Source organism: Bubalus bubalis, chromosome 3, assembly GCF_019923935.1.
Source record: "Bubalus bubalis isolate 160015118507 breed Murrah chromosome 3, NDDB_SH_1, whole genome shotgun sequence".
NCBI lineage: Eukaryota > Metazoa > Chordata > Mammalia > Artiodactyla > Bovidae > Bubalus > Bubalus bubalis.
Genome location: NC_059159.1, coordinates 167,793,484 through 167,816,413, shown reverse-complemented (window position 1 = coordinate 167,816,413; position 22,930 = coordinate 167,793,484). Strand labels below are relative to the sequence as shown.

General features: G+C 45.2%; 1 protein-coding gene across 12 annotated transcripts in view; it reads left to right on the top strand.

The window, feature by feature from the left end:
* Positions 1 to 22,930, top strand: part of ASTN2 (astrotactin 2) — a 1,030,196-nt gene that overhangs the window by 633,590 nt on the left and 373,676 nt on the right. For all 12 annotated transcript variants that reach the window (XM_045165169.1, XM_045165168.1, XM_045165167.1 and 9 more), the window contains one exon: positions 18,867 to 19,033. In XM_045165169.1, the coding sequence (XP_045021104.1) occupies positions 18,867 to 19,033 (167 nt within the window). The remainder of the gene's footprint in view (positions 1 to 18,866; positions 19,034 to 22,930) is intronic.

Here is a 22,930-nt window from a genome sequence, read left to right as displayed (position 1 = left end):
GCTTTGTGCTTCCTTGATGTGGTTTTATGAACTGAAGGGTTTTTTTGTCTTTGTTTATATTTGGCTGCACGGGTCTTGGTTGTCCTATGCGGGGTCTTTTGTTGTGGCATGCAGGCTCTTAGTGGCAGTACATGGGATCAGTTCTCTGACCATGGATCAAACCTCTGCTCCCTGTATTGGGAGCATGGAGTCTTAACCACTGGACCACCAGGAAAGTCCCTGAACTGAAATTTTGCAGCCCCACTGCATTGTCAGATGACAGTTAGCATTTTTTAGCAATAAAGAATTTTTTGGAAGGGGCCTTATCTGTTCCATCTTTCCCATCAGTGAGATGACTGCTGTGTACTTGGTCACCCAGTCACGTCAGACTCTTTGGTGGCCCCAGAGACTGTATTCCACCAGGCTCCTCTGTCCATGGGATTTCCCTAGCAAGAATACTGGAGTAGGTTGTCATTTCCTCCTCTAAGGGATCTTCCCAACCCAGGGATCAAACCCGTGTCTCTTCTGTCTACTGCATTGGCAGGCAGATTCTTTACCACTGAGCCACCTGAGAAGCCCTTAATAAAGTATTTTTTAATTAAGGTATGTACATTTTATCTTTTCTGTTTTTTAGAAATAGTGCTATGGCACACTTAATAGACTACAGTATATTATAAATATAACTTTGATATGCACTGAAATACCAAAAATCTTTGTCTGGCTTGTGTTAGTGAGATATTCACTTTATTGCATTGTCTTGGAACAAAATCCTCAGTATCTCCAGGGTCTGCCTGTACTGGCATTTCAGCATTATTCTTGAGCATAAACCAAACATAAGCCTGTCAGGGTTTCCCACTTCCTCCAGTTGGTCTAAACTCTCCTGCAGGCCAGGGACCATTACAGTCTATTTCTTTGTGTCTCCATACAACAAGAGTGATATGGTGAGTGGAAAGAGCATGGGCTTGGAGTCAGACACCTGGTGGCTCAGTAAAAGATCCGCCTGCAATGCAAGAGACCCAGGTTCAGTCCCTGAGTCAGGAAGATCCCCTGGAGAAGGGGATGGCTACCCACTCCGCTATTCTTGCCTAGAGAATTCCATGGACAGAGGAGCATGGTGGCCTACAGTCCATGGGGTCATAAAGAGTCGGACACGACTGAGAGACTCACACTTTCACTTTACAGACCTGTGTTTGCACCCCGGCCCTACTCTTGGAAAGCTGAGTGATATGGGAAAAGCACTTCCCACCCCCAAACCAGTTTTCTCTTCTGCAAAATTAGTCTAATATCAGCAGGCTCCTGGATCGTGGACTTTAGCAGAGTAGACCAAGGAAAATACCTCGTGCTTGGCCTGCAGTAGGTGTTCAAAGCGTTTGAATTTCCTTTCTCGTGTCTTCAGTAAGAATGTGTTGAAACTGCACAGATGGCTGACATGTGGAGAGAATGGCCTGTTGGTATTTCACTGGAACTCAAGCCAAAACGAAGCAACAGAACCAGACATTTTATTACATTCCAAAAATATTTACCAAGCATAGAATATTGAGTGATCATCATCATAATAACTAAACTTTTATAACAACTGACATTTTACCCTGTACCAGGCTCTATGTAAGGGACATTGAATGTCTAACTCCCCACTCCCACACTGCCACCCACCCCCCCCCTCCACACACACACAGCAACTCTATCAGGTAGATAGATTAGGCTCATTTTATATTGAGGAAATTGAGGCTTAAAATGTTAATACATGGCTGGCTAAATGGCAGCACCAGGTGGGGTTCCGGTCTGACACCAAAGTGGACACGGGCTCTGTGCTGGACTGTGGGGCGGTGCTGACAGGCGGAAGCTGTGTGTGTTACACTCTGTCCTGAAATAACCCGTAGGCTCAGAAGGAGACAGACTGTGAACCAGAAACCATCCGGCCTGGCAGAGCAAAGTTTGTGCTAGAAGAATAATTAACGTGGGAGAAAAGGAAAAAAAAAATGATTCTTGCTCACTCCAGGCACCAAAAGGAAGACAGGACTTCCACACGGGGATTTCTCATCTGTGATGGTCCCCAGAGTTCCCAGAAACCTCAGGAGGCCATGATTTTATCAAGTCCATTGTAAAATGGAGAAGCCAGCATCAGAAAGGTGTGGTGACTTGCCCAAAGTCACACGGCTAGGAAGTAGCAGCATCCAGATTAGACTGTTTCTTTCTGTCTCTTCAGTGTCCCTCTCCTTCTTGAGCTCAGGAAGCCATCTGCAGAGGAGGGCTATTTATGCTGTAACTTAGAGGATGCATAGGATTCTTTAGGAAGAGGAGGGTGGGCCCGGATGAGGGCATAGCATGGACAGAGATGCTGGGGTTGGACCCTGCCTAGAACGGGCACTCCTGGGCATGGGCCCATGTGGTTTCTGGATGCAGATAGGACAGATGAGGCCCGGCAGTGTTTTGGGGCAGCATGCCTGAAAGCCCTCCGAGAGCCTGAGGCGGGTGGGCTCTGCCTTCTTTGCTTGTAGGGAGGCCCAAGGCCCCTGGTGGAGCTTACCATGCCCAGGACTATTGATCCCTGCAGTTCTTTTCTGCCTGCCTGCCCCTCCTCCCTCCACGTCAGCATTGCAGCCCAGCACAAACTCAGCGGCAGCTGAATTGACAGGAGTTGATTAAAACTCCCAGTAATTATGGGCTCTGTACTGGCCCGGTTGTCCAAATCAATGTCGGTAGTAATAGATGGGCAGGCCAGCCCTGTTGACAAACTGAGGCTGAGCAGGGAGGGGGCTGGGACACCGAGCTTCCCACTCACTCCCCTTCTGGGCGGTTCTCCCAAGGCCTCCAGGGACAAGGAGCTTCAGGCCCACTCAGTCTCCAATCTAAAGGGTGTGTGCATGCGTGCTCAGTCACTTCAGTCGTGTCCAACTCGTTGTGACTCAAAGAGTGGGTTGCCATTGCCTTCTCCAGGGGATCTTCCCAGCCCAGGGATCAAACCCGAGTCTCCTGCAATGCAGGCAGACTCTTTACTGCTGAGCCACTGGGGAAGCCCGATCAAAAGGGTGGTTCTTACTAAAGGACTCAGCTCCTGTGATCCTCTGTAACCTCAATGGCAAAACAGGTATATCTGAGAGGTGCCTCTGAGCTTTGTTGTGGGGATTTGAAGAAATAGCGTATGCGATATGCAGCACATGGGAGGTGCTCCATAAACACCCATTTCATTTCCTTCCTTGCTTCCTTCTCTCTCTCTCCCTATTCCCAGGATTCTGTATCTCATCTGTGTATTCAGGACTACGCTGTGGCATCCCAAGTCATAACTCATCACAGTGACCTTCCAGCAGGGTTCTCAGAATCCGTGCGCAGCCCTAGCCAGTCTGACCCTCTGGGGACATCACAGGCCGCCTCCATGTGGGTCAGGGGAAGGGAAAGTGAGTCATTTCAGTCCACCCCATGGACTGTAGCCCACCAGGCTCCTCTGTCCATGGGATTCTCCAGGCAAGAACACTGGAGTGGGTTGCCATTCCTTTCTCCAGGGGCTCTTCCTGACCTAGGGATCGAACTCAGGTTCCCCACACTACAGGCAGATTCTTTACCATCTGCAATGGTGAAGAACCCGCTTGCCAATGCAGGAAACATAAGAGCTGTGGGTTTGATCGCTGGGTTGGAAAGATCCAATGGGGGAGGGCATGGCAACCCACTTCAGTACCCTTGCCTGGAGAATCCCATGGATAGAGGGATCTGGTGGGCTACAATCCATAGGGTAGCAAAGAGTCGGACATGACTGAAGTGACTTAGCATGCACACACGATGGAACTGGATGTGGGTCAGGGGAAAGAGCACCTCATTAAAATCAGGAGACCATCAGCAGTGGGTCTTGCCTAACTCCCCCTTGCTGTGTGACCTTAGGCAAGTCACTTGGCCTCTCTGGGCTTTAGTTTCCTCATCTGAGTGAACAGAGTGATACCGGACCTACCTTAACAATGTTGGGAAAAGCAAAGCTTGCCTGTGGCAATATTCTGCCTACTCTCTGCATGTAACAGGTCCCCTTAGGTTGTTTCTTGGATATGTTTCCTACTTGGGGTAAAGCAACAAGGTGTCTACAATAGGGGTTACCATTTTTTGAGCACCTGCCATTGTGGCAGGTATGTGTCAGGTACGTGATCTGGTTTGGTTCTCTCACAAGCCCAGAGAGGTAAGAGAGACTCTCTTCAGTGGAGACTGAGGCTCGGGGAAGCCAGGGCACAGAGCAAGGCAGTGTTTGATCAACTTCACTCGAAGTTGTGAGGATGCTATGTAACTGCCAGCGTGCTTAGCCTCTCATTCATGTCTAAGCTCACGGGTGTCGTTGTCTCATTTAATCTTGACCATGATCTTATGGTGCAGCTCTGCTGTTAGGAGGCAGCACTGTCCCCAGGAGGCTGTGCTCTCATTCTGCTTGCACTCGGCAATGAGAGATAGCAAATGTTCGTAGAGCCCTTGGAGGAGGATGAAGCTTTGCCCATGATTAGGCAGGTTCAGAAGCATTCTTGTGATTTCTTAAAGTGTTATTGCTCTTTAGTAACCAAGTCGTGTCTGACTCTTTGTGACCCCATGGACTGTAGCCCACTAGGCTTCTCTGTCCAAAGGATTTTCCAGGCAAAAATACTGGAGTGAGTTGCTATTTCTTTCTCCAGGAGATCTTTCAGACCCAGGGATCGAACCTGTGTCTCCGACATTGGCAGGCAGATTCTTTATTGCTGAGCCACCAGGGAAGCCCTTCTTAAAACATGCTCCCTCAATATAAGGAAATCCTCCATTTTCTTCTGAAATACTTTGGACCTAGTTCTCCCCTGTTCAAGATCCATAGTTGCTTTGATAAACACCAAGCAGCTCAGAGCTAAGAGTCTTCTCCAACTTGCTATTGCCCAATTCTTTCATTTTATAGCAGAGGAAACAGACTCAGAGGGTGGGATGTGCTTGCCCGAGGCCATCTAGCAAGAGACTAAGGCGGGGCAGAACTGGAATTCAGTGTTCTGGAGAGCTATCCCCTGTATCTGTTGAGGGCTTGCTAGGATCTGCCTTCTTATCTCCAACATCCCGTCTGCCTGCTGCTTCCACTTTGAGGATGGTTTTCTCACTACCAGTCTTCCCAAGGAAGAAACTGAGGCTCAGAGAAGCCACGTGAAGAGTTCAAAATGATAGCCAGTAAGAGGCTGAGTCTAAGCTGGAGCGGCTTCCATTACCCCTCCCTGCCTCTCATGTCCCAGGTTGTAGAAAAGAATGGAGGTGCCATACTTGTGTCTCCCAGGGTTGGAGGGCAGGGTTCGTCCTCCGGTGCCACTAGAAAATACCCCAGGCTTATTCACTCTGAGAGTCAGTCAGCCCTAGGAAAAGTTATTCTGTTTTGTGAGTTGGTTGTTTTTCCTTCTCTTTAGAACAGCTGGTCCACCTTCTAGACCTGGGGGTGGGGTGGTGGAACAGCTCATTACAAATTTTGTGCTCGGAGCAATTTGCATTCCATAATTAATGAACATTAAAATGCATAATTACAAACAGAAACAAATGGCTTGGTGCTGAGGAAAAGTCAGGCTGGGAAGGAGCCAGAGCAGGCACAGGGGGTGGAGGAGGAAGCTGGAGAGAGCAGGGCAGTGCCAGCCTGTGAGGGAAACAGCTGGGAATCCCCCAGCCCTCCCCTCTCAGATCCTCAAGGCTTTAAGACTCAGGGACCCAGGCCCAGGATCTTCCTGTGGTTTCTCTTCTGAGATGGAGCAGAATGGAGGCTGTGAACCTCTGGAGCCTAGCTGGCCTAGGTTAGGCCCCAAGCTCTTTCACCTACTTACCATGAGACCTCAGGCAAAGGAGCAATGCTGCAAGAAATGGGGTCATCGTCAGCTGGACCTGCCCCCTCTCTCCTGCCCGCTTATGGTCCCACAGATCCTGCCTCCCAAGGCTGCTTCTGTGAGCTCCAAGGAAGTACTTAGAGATAATTGAATTCACTTACTTCAGTAATCTCTTCTAAGTAGCAAAGCAGATCACTCCAGTCTTCTGCCAATAGACCTCCAGTGCCTTCTGGTTACACTTAGAATAAACTTGAGATGCCTTCTCATGACCAGAGACCAGGGTTAGCACCTTTTCTGTATGAAGGGCCAGGCAGCGAAACATTTTAGACTTTGCAAGTTATGTGTGGTCCTTTCGTCATCATCTTCTTTAAAAACAAACAAGCAAGCAAAACACTTTTAAAATGTAAAGAGACATTTTTAGCTCTAGAGCTGTGCAAAAATAGGTTGTGAAGGAGTGGATTTCTTTTCTCTATTTCTCCCACTAAAAACAACTAAAGCCTCCAGAGGTGATATATAAAACAAATTAAGACAGTGGGCTTCACAGGTGGCGCTAATGGTCAAGAATCCTCCTGCCAGTACACGAGACTCAAGGGATGTGGTTTTGATCCCTGGGTCGGGAAGATCCCCTAGCATAGGAAATGGCAACCCCCTCCAGTATTCTTGTCTGGAGGATTCCATAAACAGAGGAGTCTGGTGGGCTACGGTCCATGGGGTCACAAAGAATCAGGCACGACTGGGCACACCCAAGACTGTGAAAGGTGGAGAGAAGGAGGCAGGTCAGTTTAGGGGCTTTGAGACCAAGGAAGACATGTTGGTCATTCCCTGCATTTTCTTTTTGCCTCATGTCCCAAGCTTGGAGTTCAAGGAGCCAGCAACTAAGAAATAAATGCCTATAGATAGACCAAAACAAACAAAAAGCAGAAAACCTCCACCAAAAAATCAAATAAAACAAAAAACAATCAAAAGCCCGCTTTCTTCAGCCAGAGTATTAGGAAAAGGGAAGCCAACCAACCAACACAGAAGATTTTAGGCACTGACCATTCTATTCTAGCCAAACATCACAGAAAAAATAAGTAAATAGGAACAGCACGTCATTCCCCACCCGTGCTAATAAAGGTCAAGTAGGGAACTAGATTTCTTCTTTAGTAGGCTGTGCTGAGACAGTCTGCCAACTCAGTCCTCCCTGCCTGCTAGCGGGTGTCAGAGAAGGTCAGGTAAGGAGCCAGGACTTTAGTCCCCACTGAGTGGTAATGAGCAGCCCGCCTAACTCCATCCAAGGTCCATCCAGTGTCAGTGGAGACTAAATGGAGAGCCTGGGTGTCACCCACAACCTTCAGTAATATGCTGCTCTGCCAAGCCTGCTGAGGTATTTCCAGAGGATGCTAGTAGAAAGTCAGGGCCATTGATCAGTAGTGATGAAACCATTCCTCCTCTCCACCCACGTGGTGTCAGTGGGGAACAGTGACTCTGCACACCTACTGTTCCCATCCAGGAGGGTATCAGCAGAGTCCTAATAGGGAGGCAGATTCCCACCACTCCCAAGCATAACGAGGAGGACCCTTCCCTCTTGGGTATCCATGGAGGCCAAGTGGGGAAACTGGAGTTGTCTCCTCCTGACAATTACCAGCTGTGTCTCCCCTTTCCCCTGCTGGAGCAGTGTCAGAAAAAGCCAGATTAAAAAAAGTTGTCTTTAAGATTCAGAATTTTTAAAATTAATAAGATAACATAATGCTGCAAAAGTCTAGCCTTCCATTGGGAATCACTTGTCATACTAAGAACTAGGGAGATCTCAAACAGAATGAAAAGGACAGCCAGTCAATGCTGCTATCAAGAGAACAGAGATATTAGAATTATCTAACAAATATGCTGGGATAGCCCTAATGAAAATGCTCAAACAAGCAATTATAAGCACAGATAGACCAAAAAAAAAAAAAAAAGATAGGAGAGAGGGAGAAACTCTCAACAAAGAACCAAAAAAATATAAAGGAGAAGCAAATGGAAATTATGTAACTGAAAAATACAATAAATGATTTTTAAAAATAAAGCAGTGGATTGACTCACCAGCAGAATGGAGAGGACAAGGAAATAATCAGTGAACTGATGTTCAGAACACTCTGAACATCAAGAGAAAATAGATTGCAAAAGAAAATGAACACAGTCTCATGTGCCTGTAGGACCGGGGAAAAGATCTAACATTTGTGTCATTGGAGCCCCAGGATAAGAGAAGAAACAGCAGGACTGAAAAAGTACACAAATGAACAATGGCTAGAAACCACCCCGATTTAGCAAAATGAATCACTCTACAGATTCAAAAAGCTGGGAAAACTCAAGGATAAACACACAAGTCCACACCAACACATCATAGGCAAATTTCTGGAAAATGTCTTTAAAAAAAAAAAACCCTTAAAAATAAGGAGAGAGAAATGACATCTACAGGGGAAAAACCATTTGAATGACAGTGAATTCTCATAAGAAATCATGGAGGCCAGAAGGAAGTGGCATAACATTTTGCAAGTGATGAATAAAAAATAGATCTGTAAACCCAGAAGCCTGTGTCCTATAAAATAATCCTTTAGAAATGAAGGAGAATGAAGATATTCTAGGATGCAGGAAAACTAAGAAAACTTGCCACCTGTAGACATTTAAATAAATGCCTAATGAAAGTTACCAAGCAGAAAGACAATCACAGAAGAAAGAATCTTGGAACACTGGAAGGGAAGAAAGAACACAGTTATCAAAAATATAGGTAATTTCATTATACTTTTTTTCCTCTTGAGTTATCATCATTGTGTTTTTATGATTAAAGCCAGAATGATAGCAATATCTGATGTGCTTCTAAATATAGTCCACTCAATATCCCCAGGTTTCACATCCACAGATTCAACAACCTCAGATGTAAATTTCCAAGTTGGTTGGATTTGTGGACAGACAGCCTGCAGATGTGGAGTGTCTGTAACTGTTCACTGTACCAGGCCATGCTTAAGCGTCGGTGGAGTTTGGTATCCATGTGGAGTGCTGGAACCAGTCTGCTATGTATACTGAGACACAACTGTATATGTAGAAGAATATTTAAGAAAATTACCGCATCCTCTTGCACCCTTGGTTTCCCTGGTAAAGTGAAAGTTACTCAGTTGTGTCTGACTCTTTGCGACCCCATGAACTGTACAGTCCATGGAATTCTCCAGCCCAAAATACTAGAGTGGGCAGCCTTGCCCTTCTCCAGGGGATCTTCCAGTCCAATTCCTGGGTTGGGAAGATCTGCTGGAGAATGGATAGTCTACCTACCCCAGTATTCTTGGGCCTCCCTTGTGGCTCGGCTGGTAAAGAATCCACCTGCAATGTGGGAGACCTGGGTTTGATCCCTGGGTTGGGAAGACCCACTGGAGAAGGGAAAGACTACCCACTCCAGTATTGTGGCCTGGAGAATTCCATGGACTGTATAGTTCATGGGGTTGCAAAGATTCAGACACGACTGAGTGACTTTCACTTTTAAGAAAATTATGTTATAAATGGGTGAGGATAAAAGGACATAAAGAGGAGTAAGTTTTCTACACGTCAGTTAAACTGGTAAACATTGTCACCAGTACACGAGGATAAGTTATGCATACTAGAACAACCACTGGAAACTATACCAAGAGATGTGTCCCCAGATATTATAGATACATTAAAATGAAGTTCTAAAAAATGCTCAAGTAACCCACAGGAAGGTAAGGCAAAGAAAGCAGAGAAATGAACAGCAGAGATCAGTAAACAGAAAATAAGCCAGTAGACTTAAGTTCCAAGATACCACTAACTATCACATTAACTATATCACATTAACTATAAGTGATGTTACTACACAAATTAAAAGACTGAAATTGGCAGAGTGGTTAAAAATCACGACCCAATTATATGCTCTCTATGAGAAATTCACTTCACATATAATGATTTAGGTAGATTTGAGAGTAAACAGAAAGACATATATATAGCAAACAAAAGCTGAAGTAGCTTTATTAATATCGTAAAGTAGGCCTTAGAGCAAAGAGAAGGACTCTGAATGTAATAATGAAAGGGTCGTCCACCAGGAAGACATAGAAATCATAGATATTTATACATTGAACAACAGAGCTGCAATATGTATGAAGCAAAAACTAACTGAACTGAAAGGAAAAATAGACTAATGCACAGTTATATCTGGATCCTTCCATAACCCCCCTCAACAACTGATAGAACAATTAGAAAGTGAACAGTGTTATAGATTAGCTTAGTAACACCCTCGACTGGAAGGATCTAGTTAACATTTATAGAACTCTCTGCTCAGCAACAACAGAGCACATTCTTTTTAAGTGCCTATGGGACATGTATTGAGATAGACTGTATTCTGAGCCATGGTAAAATTCTCAACAAATTTAATGAATTTAAATCATACAGAGTGTGTACTCCAGCCACCACAGAATCAAACTAGAAAGCAGTAGTAGATAACACCTGGAATACCTAAACACCTAAATACCTGAAAACTACACAACATATTTCTAAATAATCTATGGGTTGAAGAGGAAGTCTCAAGGGAAATTAAAAATACATTAAACAGAATGAAATAAAAACACAATATATCAAAATTTGTGGGACACAGCTAGCACAGTAATTCATCCTTTTCCTTAAAGTGAAAGTCTTTATATTTAATGAGGAGGGAATTTATAGCCATAAATGCATATATTAGGGAAAAAAAGTTTCAAATGAGTAATCTAAGTTCCTATCTCAAGAACCTACTAAAAGGAGAATAATAAACCCAAATCAAACAGAAGAAATCCATACAATTGAAAACAGAAAAAAGATAAAAATCAATGAGACAACAAAAAAGCTTATTTGAAAATGTCAAGAAAATTGAAAAAATAAACAAAATGGCAAAACATTTAAAGAAAAGAAGAGGGAAGACCCAAGTTACCAACATCAGGAATAAAGTGTTAGTTGCTCAGTTGTGTCCAATTCTTTGCGACCCATGGACTGTAGCCCGCCAGGCTCCTCTGTCCATGGGATTTTCCAGGTGAGAATACTGGAGTGGGTTGCCGTTCCCTTCTCCAGGGAGTCTTCTGACCCAGGGATCAAGCCCAGGTCTCTTGCATCGCAGGCAGATTCTTTACTGTCTGAACCATTAGGAAACTTGAAAAAATAAACAAAATAGCAAGACTCTAAAAAAAAGGGGACTGTACAAGTTACCAATGATCCACCAGGAAACTTGAGAAAATAAACAAAACCTAGCAAGACTTTTTTAAAAAAGGGAAGATACAAGTTACCAATATCAGGAATAAGACAGATGATATCACTATAGACCCTGCAAACATCAAAAAGGTTAATAAAGGACTGCTACAAATAGTTATTCAGTTCAGTTCAGTTCAGTCGCTCAGTTGTGTCCAACTCTTTGCGACTCCATGAATCGCAGCACACCAGGCCTCCCTGTCTATCACCAACTCCTGGTACCCACATATATTTGACACCTTAGATGAAATGGACTATTTCCTTGAAAAATGCAAAATACGATGATTCACCCAATATGAAACAGATATTTGAATTGCCCTATAACTTTTGTTTTTAATTTTGGCTGAACTGGGTCTTAATTGCAGCATACAGAATCTTTGATCATCATTGTAGCTTGCTGGATCTTAGTTGAAGCATATGGGATTGAACCCAGGTCCACTGTATTGGAAGTGCAAAGTCTTAGCCATGGACCACCGGGGAAATTCCCCTATAACTTTTAAGAAAATTCAAAATGTCACTTAAAAACTCCCCTCAAAAAAATCTATAAGCTTGGATAATTTCACTGGAGATGCAGACCTCGGGATATGTCTCACACCTTGTATAAAAATTAACTTGAAATGCATCATAGAATTAGAATTAACTGTAAAACCTAAAGCTATAACACTTCCAGAACACACACACACATGAGCAACTATTTGAGATTTGAGCTTGGCAAAGGGTTCTTAGATTCCAAGATATAGTTTTTATGATCCATAAAAGAGAAAATGATAACTTGGATTTCATCAAAATGAAAAACACTTCCTCTGTGAAAGCTCAGTGGAAGATGATGAGAAGACAAGTTACAAAGTGGGAAAGAAAATATTTACAAACTGCCTATCTGACAAAAGTCTAATGTCTGGAATATATAAAGAACTCTCAGACCTTAAGGATGATAAGCAATCCAATTAGGAAATGAGCAAAAAACATTGAGAGACATCTCACAGAAAAGGATATAGAGATGGCAAATAAACCACAGATATTCAGCATCATTAACTATTCAGTTCAGTTCAGTTCAGTCGCTCAGTCGTGTCCGACTCTTTTCGACCCCATGAATCGCAGGACGCCAGGCCTCCCTTTCCATCACCAACTCCTAGAGTTCACCCAGACTCACGTCCATCGAGTCAGTGATGCCATCCAGCCATCTCATCTTCTGTTGTCCCCTTCTCCTGCCCCCAATCACTTCCAGCATCAGAGTCTTTTCCAATGAGCCAACTCTTCATGTGAGGTGGCCGAAGTACTGGAGTTTCAGCTTTAGCATCATTCCTTCCAAAGAAATCCCAGGGCTGATCTCCTTCAGAATGGACTGATTGGATCTCCTTGCAGTCCATGGGGCTCTCAAGAGTCTTCTCCAACACCACAGTTCAAAAGCATCAATTCTTCGGCGTTCAGCCTTCTTCACAGTCCAACTCTCACATCCATACATGACCACTGGAAAAACCATAACCTCGACTAGACGAACCTTTGTTGGCAAAGTAATGTCTCTGCTTTTGAATATGCTATCTAGGTTGGTCATAACTTTCCTTCCAAGGAATAAGCGTCTTTTAATTTCATGGCTGCAGTCACCATCTGCGGTGATTTTGGAACCCAAAAAAATAAAGTCTGACACTGTTTCCACTGTTTCCCCATCTCTTTCCCATAAAGTGATGGGACCGGATGCCATGATCTTCGTTTTCTGAATGCTGAGCTTTAAGCCAACTTTTTCACTCTCCACTTTCACTTTCATCAAGAGGCTTTTTAGTTCCTCTTCACTTTCTGCCATAAGGGTGGTGTCATCTGCATATCTGAGCTTATTGATATTTCTCCCAGCAATCTTGATTCCAGCTTGTGCTTCTTCTAGCCCAGCGTTTCTCATGATGTACTCTGCATAGAAGTTAAATAAGCAGGGTGACAATATACAGCCTTGACGTACTCCTTTTCCTATTTGGAACCAGTCTGTTGTTACATGTCCAGTTCTAACTGTTGCTTCCTGACCTGCATACAGGAAAATGCAAATTGAAACCACAGTGGGGGTATGACTAAACCCCTGTCAGGGTGGCTAAAATGAAAAATATCCACACCATCAGATGTTGACAAGGACGTGGAGAAACTGGACTGCTCATATTTTGCGTGTGGGCATTTGAATTAGTACCACCACCCTGGAAAAGTTTGGCAGCTTCCTAAAATATTAGACATGCAATTATCATACAACTGAGAAATTATACTCCTTGGCCTTTTTTCCCTCCCAGGGGAATAAAAACTTATGTCCTCACAAAAAAACCTGCACACCAGCGCAGCTTTAGGGCTTACCACATGGTGCAGCAGTAAAGAATCTGCCCGCCAGTGCAGGAGATGCCAGATATGAAGGTTCAATCCCTGGGTCGGGAAGATCCCTGAGAGAATGAAATAACAACCCACTCCAAGTATTCTGCCCTGGGAAATTTCATGAACAGAGGAGCCTGGCAGGCAACAGGCCATGGAGATTCAAAGAGCCAGACAAGACTGAAGCAGCTAACACTCACACACACATGCATAGTCCCTCCATACCATAGCATAATACTCTTCATTTAAAAAGGAACTAAATATTGGTACATGAAACCACCTGGATGAATATGAGAAATATGCGAATGCAAAAATTCAACTCCTAAGAAGTTCACTTGATGTATGATTTTGTTTATGTAACAGTCTTGAAATGACAGACATTGTGGAAACAGAGAACATACTGGTTGTTGCCAAGTACTCAGGAAGGGAGTCAGGTGAGCAGTGGGTGTGGCTTGTAGTGTTGGGAACGTCCTGTATCTTGACTGTCTGTATGTATGTCCTGGTTGTCATACTTTACTATAGTTTTGCAAAATGTTACCATTGAGGGAAACTGGCAACGCATCATGTCCCTCTGTACTGTGCTGTGTGTGCTTGGTCGCTCAGTCGTGTCCGTCTCTTTGCAACCCCATTGACTGCAGCCCGCCAGGCTCCTCTGTCCATGGGGATTCTCCAGGCAAGAATACTGGAGTGGGTTGCCATTCCCCTCTTGAGGGGATCTTCCTGACCCAGGGATGGAACCCGGGTCTCCCACATTGCAGGCAGATTCTTTACTATTTAAGCCTTATTTCTTAAAGCTTCATGTGACTCTCTTAAGTATCTCAACTTTTTAAATGCATAATTAAAAAGAAAATAGCACAGTTCTCTGACTACATTTGTCTAGACCACAGTTTGCCAACCCCTGGCTTAAGTGAGCTGGTCCCTTCCTACCTCTCCCCACTTGCCTTATACTAACCTTGTTTATTCCTGTCTCATGGAGCTTCAACTGCATTGGTCTCCTCTGTTCCATAGATAGGATAACACTGTTCCTGACTCAGGACTTTCATACTTGCTATTACTTCTTGGATAACTCTCTCCACTTATTTTCTGTTGGGAGATTCTGTTTACTGTTCAGGCTTCACTCAAGTGCTCAGTTTATACCTCTTTGACTCTATCCCCATTCACTTTTTATCATATTGTACTTTTGTTGTACTCATGTATGGATGTGAGAGTTGGACTATAAAGAAAGCTGAGCACCAAAGAATTGGTGCTTTTGAACTGTGGTGTTGGAGAAGACTCTTGAGAGTCCCTTGGACAGCAAGGAGCTCCAACCAGTCCATCCCAAAGGAGATCAGTCCTGGGTGTTCATTGGAATGACTGATGTTGAAGCTGAAACTCCAGTACTTTGGCCACCTGATGTGAATGAAGAACTGACTCATTTGAAAAGACCCTGATGCTGGGAAAGATTGAGGGCAGGAGGAGAAGGGGACGACAGAGGATGAGATGGTTGGATGGCATCACCAATTCAATGGACATGAGTTTAGGTAAACTCTGGGAGTTGGTGATGGACAGGGAGGCCTGGCGTGCTGCAGTCCATGGGGTTGCAAAGAGTCGGACATGACTAAGTGACTGAACTGAACTGAACTGAACTTTTGTTGTACTTCTTTACACTATGAAATAATCATTTTACTTCCTGTTAATTATTTGTCTTCTCTCTAGAACTTATTCCCCCTGAAAACAAGGTCTTGCTTGTTGTGTTCTTTACTACTGCATGTCCAGCACCCAGCAGGTATGCTTAGCACTGAGTAAACGTTCAGTATACATTTGTTAAATGATCCAGTGAAGGACTTAGATGGGTGAGAAAGAAAAGATATGCTGATAGTCCCACTTAGGCTTTGTGTGGGGAATGGGTTTGTCCATTGATCGTTTGTTCCACTTAGCCATTCTTTTATGCTTCATTCATTGAGCGCTTATGATGTGCCCGGTTCTGAGTCAGACATGCCTGTGTGCAGTTCAAGACTGAAATCACCCTTGTCTCCTGTCTCATCAGGTCCTATGTCCAAGCTATTCCCCTTATTTAAAGAAAGAAAGCTGGGCCTGCACACAGGCCTTTGATGCTGAGCATCTAGGCAAGTGCTTCCCCTCTGAAACACTCTCAGGCTCTTCATCTGTAAAAGAGAAGTAAGAATGCTTTCTGGGAGGCATTTCTGGAGATCCTGTGGGAAAACCACCTAGCATGTCTGGTATTCCTGGGGAGGGTTCTGTTCTTCCTCTTCCTAGAAGACAGAATGTCCCTTTTGCTTCAGTGACATCTGTCTTCCCTGTAAGAATACATCTCTGACCCAAACCCCCCCTCCTTTGATACTCCCCAGTCAAGCACATTTGCAGAATTTCCATTTTCCCATTCAGATTACACCATGCTTCTTCACATTTCCTGGGTAACTATTGCTCTAACAGATAGGTGTATTTCTCATTTCTCAATCTGGATCCTAAGCTCCTTAATCATACCCAGAATGGCAGCTGGCAGCTAGTGTCTGCCGAACACCGTGCCAAGCGCTTGATATATTTATCTCACTGTATTAGTTATCTATTGCTATGTAACAAATTATCCCTAAATTGGGCAGCTTAAAACAAAAGGCATTTATTATCTCATGCCAGTTCTGAGGATTAGAAATTTAAGAGCGGCCTAACAAACTCGGTGGCTTAAGAAAATAGAAATGTGTTCTCTCGAGGTTCTGAAGGCCAGCTGTGTGAGATCACAGTGTCAGCAGGGTCCTGTCCCGTCCTAGGGCTCTAGGGGAGAATGTCCCAGCCTCTCTGGCTCCTGGTGGCTGCAGCGTTGGGTGACTTGTGGCCACGTCACCCCAGTCGCTGCGTCTCCCCCCTCCATACACATGGCCCTCTCTGTATGCAGTCTCTCTCTCTCTGCTTCCCTTTTAAAAGGACCTTTGTGGCAGCATTTAGAGCTACCTGGATCACGCCAGGATACGCTCCTCATCTCAACAGCATTAATTTAATTATATCTGTGAAAAGCTTTTGCCATAGAAGGTAACGTTCGTAGGTTCCGAAGATTAGGATGGGGATATACCTTAGGGAGGCTTCCCCAGTGGCGCTAGTGGTGAAGAACCCGCCCGCCAGTGCAGGAGGCCTAAGAGACGCAGGTTCCATCCCTGGGTCAGGCAGAGCTCGCCTGGAGGAGAGCATGGCCATCCACTCCAGTATTCTTGCCTGGAGAATCCCGTGGACAGAGGAGCCCGGCAGGCTCCAGTCCATGGGTTGCAAAGAATCAGACACGACTGAAGCCGTTTAGCACGCACACAGCACATGTGCATTAGCCTCTCACATGACCTCATGGGTTTGCCATAAAGGTTAACTGAATTAAATCAGATAAAGTGCTTAGATTATGCCTGGAGTTTAGGATGTTTTAAAGAACAAGAGTGGTGGGGAATCAGTAGGGGATGATGGAAAGAATCGTGAGTTACCTGATTGAGTAGTATTTTCTGTTTCATGGTGAGAAGGTCAGCCCTCCCTTCTCGCACTCACCCCTGAGTCTCTGCAGACAGACAGCCCAGCCTCAGGTAGGAGCACATGCCGTCAAATGACCCCCTGACCAAGTGCCTTTCTGGCTGACACTAAATGTTCTGAGACAAGCAGGGGCCTCCTCTGAGCTTGTATTAATATGTACAGCACTTCACTCCCACGGAAAATTGATTTTTCTTTTTAAGCACAAAATGTAGCCAGTTTTATAACCTTTCTGCTGCTTGACAAAGGCCATTTATAACCGACTCTCTCTGTCACCCTTCCTGGCGCCAGTCTCAAGTGTCTCGAAGAACTCTCTCGTGCGTTTGTAATTATGAATTCTTCTTAGGCAAAATTTAATTTCCAAGAGAGCTGACCTTTTTTTGTTGCTGTAGGTTTTGTAAATTAACTTTGGGGTGTGTGTTTTGTTATTGATGTTGTTCAGGATGATGGCTTAGGGAGGAGGGAGGGGACAGGGGAGCTGGTTGGGAGGAGAGGAACATGGGGAGGGCATTTTAATCAGCAGTGTCCAGTGATGGATGAAGAGGGCTGGGCTCCGTGTGTTAATCTTGGTGGACAGGAAATGCCAGACGGATGACTGAAATTAAAACCTAGTACCTCATTTTCTCTCCTGAACACAGGAGCATTGGGACTGTGTTCTCCATCTGCTGGACTGGAGATGGGCTCAGCTTCATCAAATGATAGGAAACTAGATTAAATAAATAGGTGGTTTTCCCGGTGCTATAAGAGCTTCCATTCACAGAGCATTTAGCAGGTGCCAAAGAGCCTTTGACTGAGATCACTCAAGGTGGGAATCGGTGAGGTTTTTAAGGAACCAGAGGGCAGCCATTTGGTTACCCAGAGGAAGGTGCCTGTGGCTAGACAGAGGCTTTGAAATCGTCTGTCCATGGGATCAGTAGCTGGACCTGGGCTGTCAGCTTTAGGAAGGGTCACTTTGCTGCTGTTTAGAGTGCCTTTATTTATTTGCACTCGGGAGTGATGCTATTTAGAAATATCACACTGGTGGCCACTAGGAGGATGATAGAGAGGATGCAGACTGTTTAGGAGGCCTTTTGTGGAGACGTACAAGTCTCATTTAGGAATTCAGGCTCTTCAGGCTGGAGACTAGGTGACACATTCAAGACAGGAAGGAAGAGAAATTACATTTGATGAGTACCAAAGCGCATGCCAAATTCCAAAGTAAGTTTTGCAGCCCCTGTGACCCAACTTTAAGCTTGAAAGCAAATCCGCCGAAGCCAGTGCTGAGCTTTTTTAACGGATAAGGAAGTTGAAACTCAGAGAGGGCGAGTAACTTACCCCAGATCAGGCAGGAAGAAGGGGAAGATCTGGAATTTAAACTCATATTGGTAGACGCTCTTAAAAATGTATCTGGCTGCCTCTGCAAGTGACCCAGTGGGACAGTAATAATAAACACAGTACTGATGATGACCCCAGCAAGGTCAGTGTTCACAGCAGCTCACATTTGCTGAATGGCTGCCATATGAGCCATGGAGTTCTTAGCCCTCTGCACGCACGCGCTCCCTTCATTCTTACAACTTTACAAGACAGGTATCGACAAAAGTTCCATTTTACAGGTGGGCACACTGAGGTTCAGAGGGGTAGAGAAATTTGTCCAAGGCCACACAGCTGTTATTTAATAGTTGGTCAGATAAGACTCTGTTGTCCTTTGTTCTTAAAGGTTTTTTTTTTTTTTTTTTTTTTAGATGTAGACCGTTTTTAAAGTCTTTAGTGAATTGGTTACAAAATTGTTTCTGTTTCATGTTTTGGTGTTTTGGGCCACAAGGCATGGGGGAATCTCAGTCCCCAACCAGGGATGGAGCCCGTACCCACTACGTTAGAAGATAAAGGCTTAACCACTGGGCCGCTAGGGAAGTCCCACACTCAGATAAGACCTTGAGCTGCTCTCTGCGGTCCTGACCTCTGGCCCTTTGCAGGGGGTGAGAGGAGAGGGCGTGATGAGACCACTGCCTCTTTAGCCGTAACCACCCTGCTGCTCTCTCTCCCTCTGAGCAGTGCCCCGAGGAGCTGAGGCCCATGAAGGATGGCTCGGGCTGCTACGACCACTCCAAAGGCATCGACTGCTCTGACGGCTTCAACGGCGGCTGCGAGCAGCTGTGTCTGCAGCAGACGGTGCCCTTGCCCTACGATGCCACCTCCAGCACCATCTTCATGTTCTGCGGGTGAGTCTCTGTCCCCGAGGCCCGACCACTCCCTTCAGAGCAGCGGGATGGATGCAGAAAGAAAAAAAGTCAGGAACCACAGCCTGACCCCGGCTGGCTCTGACCTTCACTGAAATGGCCTTTATGCCTCTGCTTTTTCAGCCCCAGAGGCAAAAAGCAACAGTCTAACCTTTGGGTTGGGGATTGAGAAGAAGAATGGAAGAAGAAAGATAAATAATTGATTAGTGATTACAATAAATGGCACACACGTTCAGGCTGCACCCTAGGATCAGGACTTCTTTTCTGTAAGTCTCCCGCCCTTTCTGCATCTCCCCCGCAGCCCGGGTCAGTGTGTCATGGAGATGAAAGCAGGCATCTTGAAGGTGTCTTGAAGGTGTGGTGCTACAGAATGTGGGCTTAGCCCAGGATTTTGATCCTGTTTCTGCAGGGAGTAAGCAGTGCCAAGTTCAGAGGCTAGTTCTTCTTTGTCCTCATGTCCCTGTCGATAAGAATAGTTAATTGGGAGACGCAAGGTGGAGAGGAAGCAATGCAGGCAAAGCTCAAAAAGTTCTCACTCCTGTTAGGAATTCAGCTGAGTTTTAAGGTTGGTATGAGATGGAAAGAGGGGGTCACGTTAGGACCGACTTGTCGAGTGACCTGGGACAAGCCGCTCTCCCTCCCTGGGCTGCCATTTGACCACCTGTGAAATGCGATCTTTGGGAAAATGATGCCTAGTGGTTCTTCCAGTTAACCTTGTTTTCCGTGTTGAAAATGACTGCAGCGGGACCTGTGCCGTGGAGAGCTTCTAGGATCGTGTTTGATCCTTAGCCATCACTCAAGAAAATGGCAGCCTTTTTCCTTCTCTTCATTCCCTTTCTGCTGATGTCTTCATATTAGGCAACTTGTTCTCCTTTTGACATTCTGTGACTCAGAAAAATGGTCTTTTGTGTTGCAAGATGAGCAGTCATTGAAGTGTGCTTAGTGCTGTCCTGGGCTTCCCAGGCAGCACAGAGGTAGAGAATCTGCCTGCCAGCACAGGAGATGCAAGAGACACAGGTTCGATCCCTGGGCTGGGAAGATCCCCTGCAGGAGGAAACAGCCAGCCACTCCAGTATTCTCGCCCGGAGAATTCCAGGGACAGAGAAGCCTGGTGGGCTACCGTCCACAGGACTGCGAAGAGCCGGACACAACTGAGCAGCTGAACGCACACAGTGCTTTACTAAGATAGAAAAGGAGAAAAAAGCATTTAACAACCTTTTCAGCCCCAAGAACTATGAAAGAGGAGGTGGAGGAATGCGTAAGTGTTTAATTTCAGTTTAACAGGAAATTAATTTTACCTGCATGGTTCTAGTCTGTGAGATCTGGTTTTCCTTCTGGGACTCATTTCAGGGGCTCCCCACCCCAGCCCCAGTTACGCTTGGTGCCAGAGGCGCCTTTGAGCAGGTGTTAGAGCAGCTCGCTGGAGGCCCTAGATATGTATCAGTAAAATAAATAAGAAATAAATTAGTGTGTGCAGACCTGAATTTATAGGGTCTCTCCTCAGCTGAAGTGACTGCAGGGCAGCACTGAGTAAATTATGCATGGGCGTAGATCTGAGGCCTGAATACCGAATCAGCTGTGTTCTTATCGTTGCTATTGTACTTGGGGGGAGGGGTGCCCTTCTGTTGCAAGCAGCAGTTTACAGCAGGGGACCACAGCAGTAATGGATTTTGACATAGAAACTGTCTGCCTCTTGTATCCATAGCAGACTGCCAGGGTCAAGGGGAATTGGTATACATTTGGGTTCCAATCCTGATCACCTCTAACTTTCTCTTAGACATCAGGCAAGACTCTCAGGACCCTTGACCTTCAGTCTCTAGAATCTCTAAAATTTTAATAATATCTGCCTTAATGTAACGCTGGTTGTAAAGAGTGCAAAGGGCATTTATTACTCCATCTAGGTTAGGTAATGTGTCCAAGGTCACGTGGCTGGTAATGTAGCTTGCCGCTTCTCACTGTGTGACCTTAATCGAGTTACTTAACATCCCTGTGCCTCAGTTTTCTCATCTGTAGAAAAGCGAAAACAGCAGTGTCTCTCTATAGAGTCGCTGTGAGGGTTAAATGCATGACATTAATTGCATCACAATTTATTGCTGTTGTTTAGTCACTAGGTCCTAGGTCATTTCCGACTCCTTGCAACCCCATGGGCTCTGGCCCGCCAGGCTCCTCTGTCCATGGGATTTCCCAGGCAAGAATACTGGAGTGGGTAGTCATTCCCTTCTCCAGGGGATCTTCCCCACCCAGGGGTCGGACCTGGATCTGCTGAGTCTCCCCCATTGGCAGGTGGCCGTTTTTACTGCTGAGCCCACCAGGGAAGCTCCTGCATCACAATTTACATTAGTGTTTATAAAGTGCACGGATGTCGCACTCTTAGGTATTTGTTAAATAAAGTAGCTAAAGTCAATGATAGTAAGGACAGCAGGCCTCCACTTGGTCAGTGACCTGAGGGGCTCAACCTCTTGTCTGTGAGACAAGGACAAAGTAACCGTCCCTGCCCAGAAAGGTCTCTGAAAATTTTCAATGAGACTGAATTAAGAGAGTGCAGGTGTGCTGTGAGCCGTTGAGGCTCCTCCAAATGCTGACAAACAGGAGGAAAATGGGGATAAAACTCAGGTCTCCTAAAACCAACTGCAGTGTCAACAGTCTTTGAAAATTGTCTATTAAGGATGCAAATGAGAAGTTAGCCGCATTTGTTAGAAGCACTATAAACAAAACAATGAAAACCATTAGCAGGTACTTGTGTGAAAGTTGGTGGAGAGAAGTGGCAGGCTATTGAATTAAGCAAGGAAAACAAACCGTCACTCAAGGGGACCTTGTTGACTTGTTCAGAGCTCTGTGCCCTTGCTGAGAGTTTCCTGAGTAGCACAGGTTTCATAAAGCTTTTTGCAGGCAGGTTAATATGGACAGAGGAGCCTGGTAGACTGCAGTCCATGGGGTCGCTAAGAGTCGGGCACGACTGAGCGACTTCACTTTCACTAATAATAGCAGCTAACACTTATTAAGCACTTCCTATGTGCCATGACTGTGCTAAATGCTTTGATTACATTAGCCCGCTGAATTCTCATAACAAATCTACAAAGGAGGTACTGATCTCAGCGAGGCAGCAGTGAGAGGTGGCGTGAAGTCAGATCTTAATTCCCTGCCCAGGAATTGAACCTGGGTATCGTACCAACAAAGGTCCGTCTAGTCAAAGCTATGGTTTTTCCAGTAGTCATGTATAGATGTGAGAGTTAGACTATAAAGAAAGCTGAATGCTGAAGAATTGATGCTTTTGAACTGTGATGTTGGAGAAGACTCTTGAGAGTCCCTTGGACTACAAGGAGGTCAAACCAGTCAATCCTAAAGGAAATCAGTCCTGAATATTCATTGGAAGGACAGATGCTGAAGCTGAAACTCCAATACTTTGGCCACCTGATGCGAAGGGCTGACTTATTTGAAAAGACCCTGATGCTGGGAATGATTGAAGGCAGGAGAAGGGGACAACAGAGGATGAGATGGTTGCATGGCATCACTGACTCAATGGATGTGAGTTTGAGCAAGCTCCTGGAGTTGGTGATGGACAGGGAAACCTGGGGTGCTGCAGTCCATGGGGTCACAATCGCAGGCGAACACAACTGAGCGACTGAACTGAACTGAAGTGATCCTGGATGAGAACCAGGAATCCTAGGCCATCAAAGGCTAGAGGGTGTAAGCTATTTTCCCCTGGATCTTTGCCCCTGGTGAAAAATATGTTTATCATGGAGGGAGAAACTGTAAATCCAGATTTGAAGTTATTATTAGGGACATAGCACAACAAGTGGGAGAGGACATAGAGAAACTGTTTGGGTGAGGTAGAAGTAAGACAGAGATGCAAGGCTGCAGTGAAAGTGTGTGGGCCTC